General features: G+C 35.9%; 1 protein-coding gene across 1 annotated transcript; it reads left to right on the top strand.

The window, feature by feature from the left end:
* Nucleotides 1–1275: 1275 nt before the first annotated feature.
* On the top strand, nt 1276–12372 carry LOC149829044 (OVARIAN TUMOR DOMAIN-containing deubiquitinating enzyme 5-like). The gene is made up of 3 exons (XM_090017104.1): nt 1276–1400; nt 1492–1665; nt 11354–12372. Exons 2-3 carry the CDS (start codon nt 1511–1513, stop codon nt 12225–12227), a joined length of 1029 nt encoding a protein of 342 aa, XP_089873230.1. The 5' UTR covers nt 1276–1400; nt 1492–1510; the 3' UTR covers nt 12228–12372.
* The last annotated feature ends 488 nt before the right edge of the window (nt 12373–12860 follow it).

The following is a 12860-nucleotide window of genomic DNA, read 5'->3' as shown; positions in this document are numbered from 1 at the left end:
ACGAAGTAGTGATGGGAGTGTAGTGAAGCTTGATGAACAAGAAATACCGGTGGATGATTGTTTCAAGTATTTAAGATCTATCATTCAAAAGTATGGAGAAATTGATGGAAATGTAAACCATAGGATAAAGGTTGGGTGGATGAAATGAAAAAGTGCAATTGGAGTGTTGTGCGATCGTAGAATGTCATTGCGATTGAAGGGAAAGTTTTATAAAACGACTATTAGGCCTACTTTATTATATGGTACAGAATGTTGGGTTGCTAAGAGACATCATATTCAAAAAATAAGTGTAGCTGAGATGCGTATGTTTAGATGGATGTGTGAAAATACAATAAAAGATAAGATTCAAAATAAGGAGATACGTAAGAAGGTAGGCGTTGTACCTATTGAAAATAAGATGAGAGAGAATCATTTACGGTAGTTTGGACATATTCGACGAAGGCCTAATGATGCTCAAATTAGAAGGATGGCTAAATGAAAAAATATATTAGTTAAAAGAGGTCAGAGTAGGCCTAAGAAGACATAGATGAAGATGATAGAAAATGACATGAATGCTTTGAATCTCACCGAGGACATAACATTGGATATAAATGATCGGAGGAGAAGGATTCATCTGAAAGACCCCGAATGATTTTTTTTTTCATACCGCCGACCCCAATTATTTTGGGATGAAGTGGTAGTAGTTGTTGTACAAACATAGGCTTAAGTTTTGAGATTTTATAAATACACGCTTGAGCTAGCAAACTAATTCTCAATGGCCAGACTTCATAAATTTACTAAATTCTCTTCATTTTATCTGTTTCTCTCCTGTCGCTTGCAGCCATGTGAATAAGTTTGTCAATGATTACCTACAGTGACCGATCCAGGATTTTGGTTAAAAGAGGTAAAAAATAAATAAATACAAAATAAAATAGTTAAAAGAAATCATTGATAAAAAAGAAACAAAAAACATAAAGCGCACATCACAAATTCATATATTTACATGAAAATTAGGCTTCAGCAATAAAAGTAATAGAATGAATTATAGATCTAAAAAACTCCCAAGACCCAGAACAACAAATCTAACAAAATAACAAATAACAAAAAAATAAAATAAAATAAGAACAGGCAAGAAAAACGATTAAATGAATCAAACCACAATGAAACAAGAAAATCTGAGATAAAGAACACATAAAGAGAGAGATGGGTGACCTACCCCCGGCGGAAGCTTAGTCACCGCCATCAAAACAGTGGCGGAGGTAAGAAAGGGATAGACTGCAGGAGAGAGGAAGAAACGGAGGCTTAGTCACCGCCATCCAAATGTTGATCCCTCTCTCTCTGCTCTAAGGTTTGAAGAAACCCAGAGAGGAAGAAACGGAGGGAGAGAGAGATCTGACATTCCTTATTGGAAGAGGGAAAAGGTAGCTTTCTACGTTCCTCCTCCTGCCCATCCACAAGGAGGGGTTTTTCTCTTCCTCCTCTTCTTCATCGCCATTCTCTCCTCTTTTTCAGGTATCTCTGACAAGTCTCAATGGAGTCGAGAAACGGGTCCACCCATCCTTCTGATGTCGAACACTTTCACCTCTCAGACAACCTAGAATCACAGAGCCAAGTTTCTGTGAAGGTTGCGGATGACCCACTTCAAACTAAGCGAGAAAACCTCGAACAAGTGCTCTCCAGGCACAGGTATTAATACAATTGCTCTCCATGTTTCCCTACTTATAGTTTACACATCCATATTCATCATATTGTGAACTTTTCTCTAAGAATGTTCATGTTGCTGCTCTGTTGGTTTCCATCTTATGAGGCGTTTACCTATCATCGTATCATGTTTCTTCGTATTGATTTTTTTTTGGCAGTATACCACCATAGTGCCATTTGGATTTTCCTTTCACTTTTTTCTCGCTAACATGGTCGTTTGTTTGTGTTTTCTTTTGGTTGATCGTAGTTTGAGGAATAACATCGTAGGTTCTCTGTTCTTTCCTTTTCTTGTTTTATTGGTGGTTGGTTGCGGCATTGCACATTCACAATTGAGTTATTATTTCTGATTGTGGGTATTGATGCCTACCCGAATACATGTCTGAAGAAGGTGCTTTTTTTTTGGTATGTGTTGCTGGATAAGTTGATATCTGAGGTGTCTTTGACAAGAAAGAATAAAGCAATTTTCAGATGTTACATACGCATATTTCACTGAATAAGGAACAATAAGATACCCTTTATGGCATGGAACAAGCTGAACAAACATTTCTCAGTTGCATATAAAGCTAGACTAAGGGCGAAGAGCCAAAAGGATTTATTGCGCCGGTTGTGAGCTTCATGAAGGGCGATGTTTGATGTGGCTTGCATAATTTTTATCATTTGAGGATACTTGATCCTGTGCTTCATTGTCAAATCTCAGTAGGTCTGCTATCATGTATAAATCACTTGAAGTCCAAAAGCTACTTTCTGACAAAACTGTTGTGAAAATACAATGATTTATAATCAATACAATCCAAGAACTTGATGAATATGAAAATAAAAATGATCTAAGACCATCTTGTTATAAGTGCAGGAAAGATATCATGGCTTCTATTCTTATATGTGCATAACTTCATGATACGATAAAATCATGCATCTCGCTTGTGTGAAAAATTAATTTGTAGGCCACTTTAGACTTTTAGTTCTGCTTAGTTCATAGTTGATGCAGATTTTTTATGTTTGTTAGATTTGTTATATGCAAATGCTAATTCCTTTATTGCAATCTTTTTGGTGCCCTACTTTTACATTCAGTTTTCTTGCTGGATGTATTTGACAAGCTGCTCTAGAGGTAAAAAGGTCAGGCTCATGGCAGGTACCAAAGTTAACTTGGGAAAGTATTGTTATTGATTGGGCATGAGTTTGTTCTCATGCAAATTTTTGTTATTTTTTTGCCAAGATTTTCTTTCCTCTTTTGCTAATGTAAAAGGAAAATGTTCCTATTTTATTTTAAACATTTATATTCTATTGTTTGGGTGTTTCGATGAACCAATATACTAAAAACAGTGGGATATGCTGTCATATTTTACTGGATAAGTGGGAACATTTCAATGCCTTAAAGATCCATTATTGTCTTTTTCATCACAGATTCATAGGTTTTTAGTATTGTCTTTTTCATGATAAATTCATGTTTTTTTTTCTCTTAAGTTGACAAGAATAATGAAGACTAGAGGAAGAGTGCTAGTATTTCAAAACTTTACCTACAAAGACACATTTTTGAGTTGGTTGTTGTAGTGGCAGAAATACTGGGAGAGGAAAGTAAAATTGTGAAGCAATGTGAGAAATGGAAACAAAAAGCAAGGTTTTTTAAGGCGTTCATGAAGAGGAAAGTAAAATTGCGAAGCAATGTGAGAAATCACAAATGGAAGCGAGAAGCAAGGGTTTATTAGGTTTATGCGAAGCGAGAAGCTGAAAGTGTCTTAAGAAAATTCTTAGGATGACTAGGTAGTTATTCTTTTGTCTTTAGAATATTCTTATTCATTAAAAATGTTCTTTTTAGTTTTTGTTATATAGTAATAGAGTTAGTCTATTATACATGAACTAGTTATAAACGGGGCTGGACAATGGGCTGGGCGGCCCACGGGTAGCTCGTGTCCTGGCCCGAATGGGTCGAGCCTGGGACTAGTTTTTGAAAGAAGGCTCGACCCGATAAAATCTTGGGTCGGGCCGGGCCAGCATAGGGCTAACGGGATGGCCTGTGGGCTTTTTATATATATATCGCGAAAGATGACTCCACTCCACTTTCCACCTCAAACACTTTGGTTGCCAAGAAACTTGCAAAGTGGGCTTTTCACCAATTGAATGATTGGCACCAGCAGCTGCACCTGGAGATACAATTCGAGCTATCCTTGCTGCTGGCCCCATATATATATTAATAATAATTGGGTCAAGTATGTAATTAAAAAAAATGTATTCATGTTGGATCTCATTTATGTTTTTTTTTTGTATTTTTCAAAATTTTACTAAAAAATATATGCATTCAAGGAAATGAATGCGGGATGTCATGAATGTAAGGTTACTTGTAACCCGACCCTACCCTACCCGAATTAGGCCCATGGGCCAAACGCGCAGGCCATGGAATTTGTAGTAGACCTGGGCCCGACCTGAGCTGGGCCTACCCCTGACCTGGTTGGTCAACGGGTTGGGCTTGACCAGGCTTGTCCCATCAATGTCCCGGTCAAACCTGTCCAATAACCACGCTGGGCCAGCTCAGCCTGCCGGTTGTCCAGTCCTAGTTATAAAGATGAAAATGAGTATGGATGCCTTAATTTTAGAAAAATTTATTGTTTACAAATGCAATAATCAAGATTGTAAAAAGCTTATCAAAACTTGTATCAACTGGGCCCAAGATAAGATGCGTATTGTATCTTGTGATATCGCCAAAAATTGTATTTTCTAATAACAATTCAAAATTAAAAAAATAAAAATAAGAAAAAATTCTAAACAACTGTAATGTAACAAACAATGGCATAACCAGAGTTGCCGGTTGAGGAAGCGGGAAGTGAGACACTTTCAAAATTTTAGGAAGCAAGAAGCGTGGAATGACTTAGAAGTGAACCAGGAATCGTCTCAGAAGTGACCTAGGAAGCGAGGGGGGAAGCGAAAAAAGAAAAGAATAAAATAAAAAAATACAAAAAAATACAAAAAAAGGGAAGCGAGGTTCCCATTTTTTTTGCACTTTCCAGCACGTTTCGGAAGCGGGACGTTTCATGCTTCCAAAACGCGTTTCGGGGAAGCGCGCTTCCCCACTCACTGTGGCACTTCCGGTAACTTTGGATATAACTACAAACTAGACCTTAATGTCACATATCAAACAATTATGAACTACATAAAATATCGAAATTCAAGATAATATACTATGTGTGTGCAATTATGCATATTTCACAAGAAAAATGCAAATTTCAAAGTAGAATATAGTGCAACAAAATTAGACTGACAAATCAAAAGAATGTTTACATAAGCAAAAAGAAAATCACAAACTACACAGTGTTTTTTTCAATACCTAAAAGTTAAAATTTTACAATGGTTTTTATTCTTCTACCTCTAAGCTTAAAACTAGTCACTAAAGTACTATGGTAACTAAATTAATCCAACAAGATTTTCATTTGTGGAAGGTTTGGTTTGTACATAAAAGGGTTGGGGGATAGCAAATATTAGACAAAGAATAATGAGTGAAAAGCAATTGGTTGGGGAGAGAGAGAATTCCCACCATAGTTTGCAATCCTTTGGGCATAATGAAATTAAGGACTTGTGCTAGCCTTGGCCAACCTGATGAACTTGTGAAGTGGCCTGATAAAAGAATTCATTCCATAATTGAGATTTGGGCAGAAGGCCTTGGTCTCCACTGGTTGGCCACATTGTAGAATGACTTCAACAAAGAAAGATTTTCTAAACTGGTTGAGGCTTTGGCTATGAATGAAAAATTCATCATAACCCGATGGAATTGTGTATCATATCTGTATCGTATGCATCGTACGATACAATATGATACAGAGTGCATTGTACCGTATAGTACGATGCAAAGTGTATCGTATGATACACCTTCGACACACTTTAAAAATGTTCAAATTGTAAATTTTTTTGGGTTTTAAAGACCTCCTGAGGGACGACTCCATCATTTGTTTAGAGGTCATTATAGGGGTATTTAGAAACCCTAGGAGTCGTGAGAGCGATTTAGGGCCCGATTTGTGCTCAAGGGAGAGAGATTTTGTGGTTTGCTCAAATAAGAGTACATTTCCACTATTTTTTCACTTAAGGAAGTGTGTTAAGGTAAAAAACCCTATTCTTTGCTTATTGAACTTTTTTTGGGAAAGATGATGATGATTAGGGTTATATTTTTAAAAAACTTGATTATTTAATAACACTTAAGTATTCATAAACTTGGTTATTTTGTTTTTGTTTATGTAATATGAAAGTATGAGTCTTGTAGCATGTTCTTAATTGTAAGATATTTAATATTTTGCATTGTTCTTGTGATATGGTTGATGCTTGATGATGTCTTATGCAGCTCATAGAGACATAAATGCTTCATATGTGATTTTTATGGTTGTATTTTATGTAATTCATCATTATTTCATGTGTTATGCTATTTTTTATTTTTTCTGATTTGTCATGATTTTTTAGAAATTTTTTATTAAAAAGTTATGATTTTGTATGATACGATACAACACAACACAATATATATCCTATTTTGGGCCTGACCGATATGAGTAAAAATACGATACTTACAACCTTGGTATTGACTGATGTTGTTAGCACAAGGGAAGGGTATTGATGAAAAGATCATCAAGCCTTAATGTAATGGACTTAGCCAACTGCAATTATTTGGATGTACAACTAACTTAGCAAGTTTTTTTTTGGGTAAATTTGACCCTATAGGTATGATCTATATGTTCTGTTTTGTGAGGATCAACATTTGGATCACAGGATTCTAACATGCGGGTGGGTTTCTTCATCATCCAAAAGTCGACAGCTATAAACACTTCTAGGTTTCTCGACTTATAAGAATATATTTTTCCATAAAGAAAACACAATCTATATATCATGTTTTTCAAAGAAAACAATGTCTTTATGAGTCGAGAAATTTTGAAGCATTTTGTAACCATTGATCTTTTTGGATTGCTAGAAAACCCACTCACATGTCGGAATCTAGCAATCTGAATGCCGGTCATGTAGATCATATCTACAAGATCACATTAACCCATAAAAAAAATAATAATAAGAAGAATTTCCTAAGTCATTTGTACATCCAAACGATTCTAAAATCTCTCTCTCTCTCTCTCTCTTTTATATATATATATATATATGTATATGGGATGATATACCTTCTAGTAGAAATATCCTGTTTCTTCATGGTTTCATGATTTTGTGTGGATTAAGCCCTATGGATATGATCTGGATGGTTTGTTTAATCAGAAACAAGTTTTAGACGTCTGATTGCATTATATAAGTAGGTTTTTTTAAGGGTTTCAGTGGTACACAATGCATCAAAATTTTCACAATTGACAAAATCATGTTTTTTCATCAAAACCACTAAATCTGAAGTGCATTTCCTAGTACATGGACCGTATTGAATGCATTTGTGGGGTGAAATTGATCAATGAAGCTTGCACCTATGTGTTTCATCTCTAGAATACAGTATTTTATTACTTTACAGTGTAGCCAATATTCTCCATATATTTATGTGTATACTTAGTTAAATTTCATGTTCTTTTTAATGATCTTGACTCTTGATGTGAATTTTTTTGTTCTTGTGGTGGAGGCATTTAATATTTTGCATTGTTCTTGTGATATGTTTGATGATGTCTTATTCATTTCATAGACATAAATGCTTCATATGTGATTTTATGGTTGAATTATATAATTTTGCACACCCTCCGCTCTATCCTTTTACAAAATTTGTGCACCTTAGGTAGGTAGGTTACCTTTATGGTTATCATTTTATTACTATCACTTAAATCAATTTTCATTTTAGTCCCCCAAAAGATGTTAAAGTTTCATCCAGTTAAGCTGTTAAAAATTGTAAATAAAATGATTAATTTATTCAAATTGAGCCATAGTTATATGCTTGTTGCCAAGAAAAACTTAAAAAGAACTCTACAATGTCACGAAACACTAAAGAGAAAAGATAATGTCACTAAGTGACAAGGAAATGCACAAGCACATAAGCAATAGGCCACTAATGGACAAGAATACAATAAGTCACAAAGTGGCAATTGACAAACATAAAATGAGAAAGAGAGCTAATATATGAAAAATATTATTGAGAAGAGCTTCAAGAAGCTTAGAAATTACATGGGGCAAAGCTCCTTATTTATACACAAAAGGGAACCCAAGGAGGGGCTCCCATAGGATTGTTGGAGCCCCTCCAATGGTCATATTTATGACCGTTGGAGGGGTCCAACGTCCCTATGGTGGGCCCCTCCTATGATATAATAAATAAAAAAGAAAAAAAGAAAAAGGAAGAAAAGAAAAAGCATATTCCAAATGAATATGCGTGGTACATGTGAAAAGACTATTTTACCCCTAGTGGGTATTACAAAATAAATATATATCTAGATAGACACATAGACATATATATAAAATATGTCTGTATATGTCTCTCTCTCTCTATATATATATAGATATATATGTAATATGATTTAACATACAATTCCTAACTTCATTATGCCAAAAAAAGCAAAAACATAAAAAGGATGCTTTTCATAAGAAATTAATTCAAAATAATATTATTTATTTATTTTTCCTTGTATATTCTCATAGAATATGTTTGTTGTATGACTCATTCCCGTTGTTTTTGTTCTTATATAATTGTTTGATTAAATTCTAGTGTTGTGTGTGCTTGTGTATATGCTGGACAATTGCATTGAAGAAAGGATTGTTTTTTATTTTCATATATTTTGATAGACTATTTTCTTTGTTCAATAGATTTTTATTACTTTTATTATGTATTTGTTTGATTGAATTTTAGAGGTATATTTTTGTAACATGATCTATTTTTTTATGGCAACATATAATTGTTTTTTCGTGATTGTTTTTTATTAGCATTGATATTTATTTATGCCTTATAATTAATGAAGTACTTCTTTTATTAGCTGTATATATATATATATATATACATATTTTATACCTTCAAAAATATTGAGGCTTATGCCTCATTCATATTTTTGAAAAACGCCTCATGCCTTTAAAAATCTTGGTGGTGTACACATTCTTGATATACCTTATTTGTCTTTCTTTTTGTTTAGGTAAAAAGGTTTTACATGTTTTTAGGAGCTGGTACTTGGCTTCGAATCCAAAATTTGAGAGCTCCAGGATATGCCAAATGCTGTTATTTGGGGCTCAGAAGTTGGCAAACGGCTGGTTGTTGGCAGCTCCTTGCCAATTACCAGCTCTGAAACAGCTGCAAAATTTTTCTTTGTACTATTCTGCTGCATGCTTCTTTGAGATATTCTAATATCTGGCGTGGATAGTGTCTATCCAATGTGATGCTTTTAATTTTTCTTGGTGTGGAAACCCTTACAAATAGGTAGTTTGCAAAATTTCTAGACATCTTAAATCCTAATCTGATTAAAAGGGACAGAGAGTTAGACCAGAACAGACCTTGGTTGTCAGTCCCCTCTGATTTTTCATTAAAACGAAAATCACCATCATTGGCTGGAAACCTCCTGCTAAAGTCCATCAGCTGTTGCTTCTTTATTATAGATGCAGTTAATGAAGCTGGTCAGTTTGTTGACAATTCCGTTCATTGTTGGGTCCTGGTGATTCAGGCCACCAAAAACCAAACCCATCAGGAATTGAAGGCGAAAACAACAATCAGTCTTTCAATAGAAATACGGTCTATATATTAACAATCAGAATGAAGGATGTTAATACCATCAGCCAAAAAAATGAAACCATAAAATCCTGAAATAAACTGGGATCATATATATAAAAATGGACTTGGTTAGGGTTAACGGTGTCCAATTTCAGACAAAAATGGACCCCAATAAAGTTGACTACACTTGGCACTACAGAAGTCGTGTCCAAGTGTTGCACCCGCACCAATGCTGGTGCGACACTGATGTGTTGCCCTTTTAGAAGTATCCATGTTACATAGATGGAAGGCCAAAGGTGGCTTTGGAGAGATGAAGAGATGCCAAAGGTGACATTGGGCAGAGGAAGAGATGGAAATGAGAGTGGAGGCAGGCATTGGAGAGAGAGAGAGAGAGATTAAATACCATTGGTAGGAATAGGATTTGCAAGTGGGAAGGTATGTGAAAGGTCATGTGACTTTTGAGAGAGAGAACAAGAGAGTTTAATGGGGAAAACAGAATAAATATGGCATGAGTTTACTGTGTAAGAGATAGTGCTTTAATTAGGAAAGGAAAACATGTCTTATGTAGCACTTAAAAGAGTGTTGAAATTGACTAAATTCCTATTGGTTGACAAGTGGTTCGGTCATTTTTGAAGTTTGGGCATCTTCCCAAAGATTGGGCTTTATATATATGATGGTTCTATACCGTGATATCATACAGTGGTACATGCTCGTGTTTGAATAGATCTAGCACCAAATGCTAATCTAACCGTACAGATGTGTTTAGCATTGTTTATTATGTTAGTAGGTTTTATCATGTCTAGTATATCATAAGATCATATTTTTGAGACATTGAAAATCTACGACTCACAATTCATGAAAATAAGGGTAGTCTAGAAATGGTATAAAACATCATATTTCAGTCAACTTTAACACATGAAAATAGTAAATAGAACATGTTAAACATGATCCAACGGTTAGCTTTTGCATCTGGAACTTAGATCTATGTAAATCAAGTGTGTACCACCATAGAAGCACCCATATATGTATTTGCTACAATCGATTGTACCTACAATTGAGTTGGAATCTCATGATGCTAGTTGTTTTGACTAAATGTAACCTCGTAGATGTGTTCAGCGTGCTTGATTTAGTAAGATTGACTCTTGAATCATGTTTTTCAACAAAAAAACATGTTTTTATGAGTTGAAAAATTCAATACATTCATAGCCATTGATTTTTGAAAAAACATGTATTCAGATCAGATTCTGGCGATCCAAAAGCTGGTTTTTACTAAAAAAACATGTAGATCACATCTACGGTGTTAGATGTGACAAAAAAAAAGTGGAGCAGCTGCTTTGCTAAGTCGATTGTATTTAAAATCTACTTGGAAAAGTTTAACCCAGCCTACAGTGATTGTAAGTGCAATCAATTGTACCAAATATATTAGAGTAATGCGCTCCTTCTGCCCTTCAAAAATAGCAGTTTTTGGTATTTTTTCTCACATCTAACACCATAGATGGTGATCTACCGGTTTTCTTTAGTAGGAATCGGCTTTTGGATCACCGGAATCTGACCTGTATACAGGTTTTTCCGGTGATCCAAAATCAATGGTTATGAAGGCATCAAATTTTTTTTCTCATAAAAATTCATTTTTCATCGAAAAAACATGATCCAAGAGTCTATTCCTACTCAATCGAGCATGTTAAACATATCTAACAGTTCAGATCTATCATAAAGCACTTCAAACTATGGGCTTTAATGGGGCAGAATGAGAAAAGAGGGCCTAATATGTTCAGTTCTCATATATATATACATACGGATATTGTATGCTCTCTCTGGTTTAACTCCTTTCCTTCAATTTTATTATGGGGATACAATAGAAATGAAGTTATTGGCTCGACGCATTTCTTATTAGTTTCATTGGAAGAGTATTAAAACCCTTTGATGTTTGTCACGTGGAGCTCCTTTTTGGTAAATTATGTTCACTGGTAGGACAAAATTATAGTATTTGTCGTGCTATGTTTTCCTTGAAGCTTGTTTTAATAATGTCACGTTCTGCTCCAGGAAAGAAATCTCTGAGCTTCTAAACAAGGAAATGGAGATGAAAAAGGCAGCTGCTAGAGGCAGCAAAGCTGAACAGAAGGCCAGGAAGAAGCAGGTAGAGGAGGAGATTTCTAGACTTTCTTCAAAACTCAGAGCCAGGCACTCAAAGGAGCTTGCATCTTTGGGCTACAAAAGCAAGGAAGGTACTGAGACCAGCGACATGGACAGTCTGGTGAAGGCCATAGCAGGTGTTTCTGTCAATAATAGTCATGCTGATCCTGCCAAACCTTGCAAGAGTTTAAGGCGGAAAGAGAAAAGGGCCCAGCAAGAAGCAGCTCGTGAGCAGAGAATTCAAGATGAGCAGAGCAACATCATCAGTGACCGGATGATTGAGAATGAAAAATTGGAGAAAAAACTGGAGCCCCTAGGCCTGACCATAAATGAAATCAAGCCAGATGGTCACTGCCTTTACCGAGCAGTGGAGGATCAACTCTTACTGCATGGCAGTTCCTTCAGATACACATACCAAGAACTTCGAGCAATGGCTGCAGCGTATATGAGGGAGCATGTGGCAGAGTTCCTCCCATTTTTCCTTTCGGAGAACAAGTTAGAAACAAATTCTGAGGGTTCACTCTCTGAGAAATTTGAGAAATACTGTACCGATGTGGAGTCAACAGTGGCATGGGGAGGGCAACTTGAACTCAGTGCCCTCATCCATTGTTTGAGAAAACACATCATCATATTTTCTGGGTCTTTTCCTGATGTTGAGATGGGCAAGGAGTATAAAACAGATGGGAGTGAGTCCTCTAACCCAAGCATCATGTTGTCATATCACAAGCATGCTTTCGGTCTCGGTGAGCACTATAATTCCGTCGTCCCCATCTCTGTTGGATAAACTCAATTCCCTTTTAACCATCTTTATTCTTCTTACATGTTATGTATTTTGTTATATGCCATACCATGAGCACATTCTTGACATTTAGTGGGGCATAAAAAAGAGTTGTATGATGGTATATAAGGATAAAACTTGCATTAGACAATGTAGAAGTTTTGTAGCTTGCAGAAGGTCTATTTGCTTTCACATATGATTTTTGTTGCTTTTAGACAATCAGGTTTTACTAGGTTTGGTAGACCATGTGCCATAACATGATCCATTTGCACAAGCATTCGACAAACAACCTATATGAGTTGCAGTCTTCTGTCGTATCATATAGGAATGCAAATTGATTTTTCTTGTGGTGAGAACAGATCCAGTGATGCCGGCCTGAGTACCTAGCAAGATTCTCAGCCCCCTGCTACACGAGACATACACTAACAACATAGAAGCCTCTGTGGCGAAGGCCCTCATGTATGAGAACGCCGTCTTTAAAGACAAGCCAGGCAAAACACTTGGAGCGGAGAGACGGGCCTGGCCCCAGATGCACTGGTCAATAAGACGGTCTACACCAGGCAGCAAAAGAGAGGAATAAAAGGAGAGTAAAAACTCATCCGAGCGAGACCATAACCACACTGTCAGAGGGGCCAGTAC

This window comes from Nuphar pumila, chromosome 9 (assembly GCF_984573655.1).
Source record: "Nuphar pumila chromosome 9, dmNupPumi1.hap1.1, whole genome shotgun sequence".
NCBI classification, from domain to species: Eukaryota; Viridiplantae; Streptophyta; class Magnoliopsida; order Nymphaeales; family Nymphaeaceae; genus Nuphar; species Nuphar pumila.
This window is presented reverse-complemented; position numbering and strand designations above follow the sequence as displayed.

Coding starts and splice junctions, on each gene's coding strand:
- LOC149829044 (XM_090017104.1), top strand. CDS start 1,511: ATGGAGTCGAGAAACGGGTCCACCCATCCTTCTGATGTCGAACACTTT. Junction 1,666..11,353: donor CAAGTGCTCTCCAGGCACAG/GTATTAATACAA, acceptor GTTCTGCTCCAG/GAAAGAAATCTCTGAGCTTC.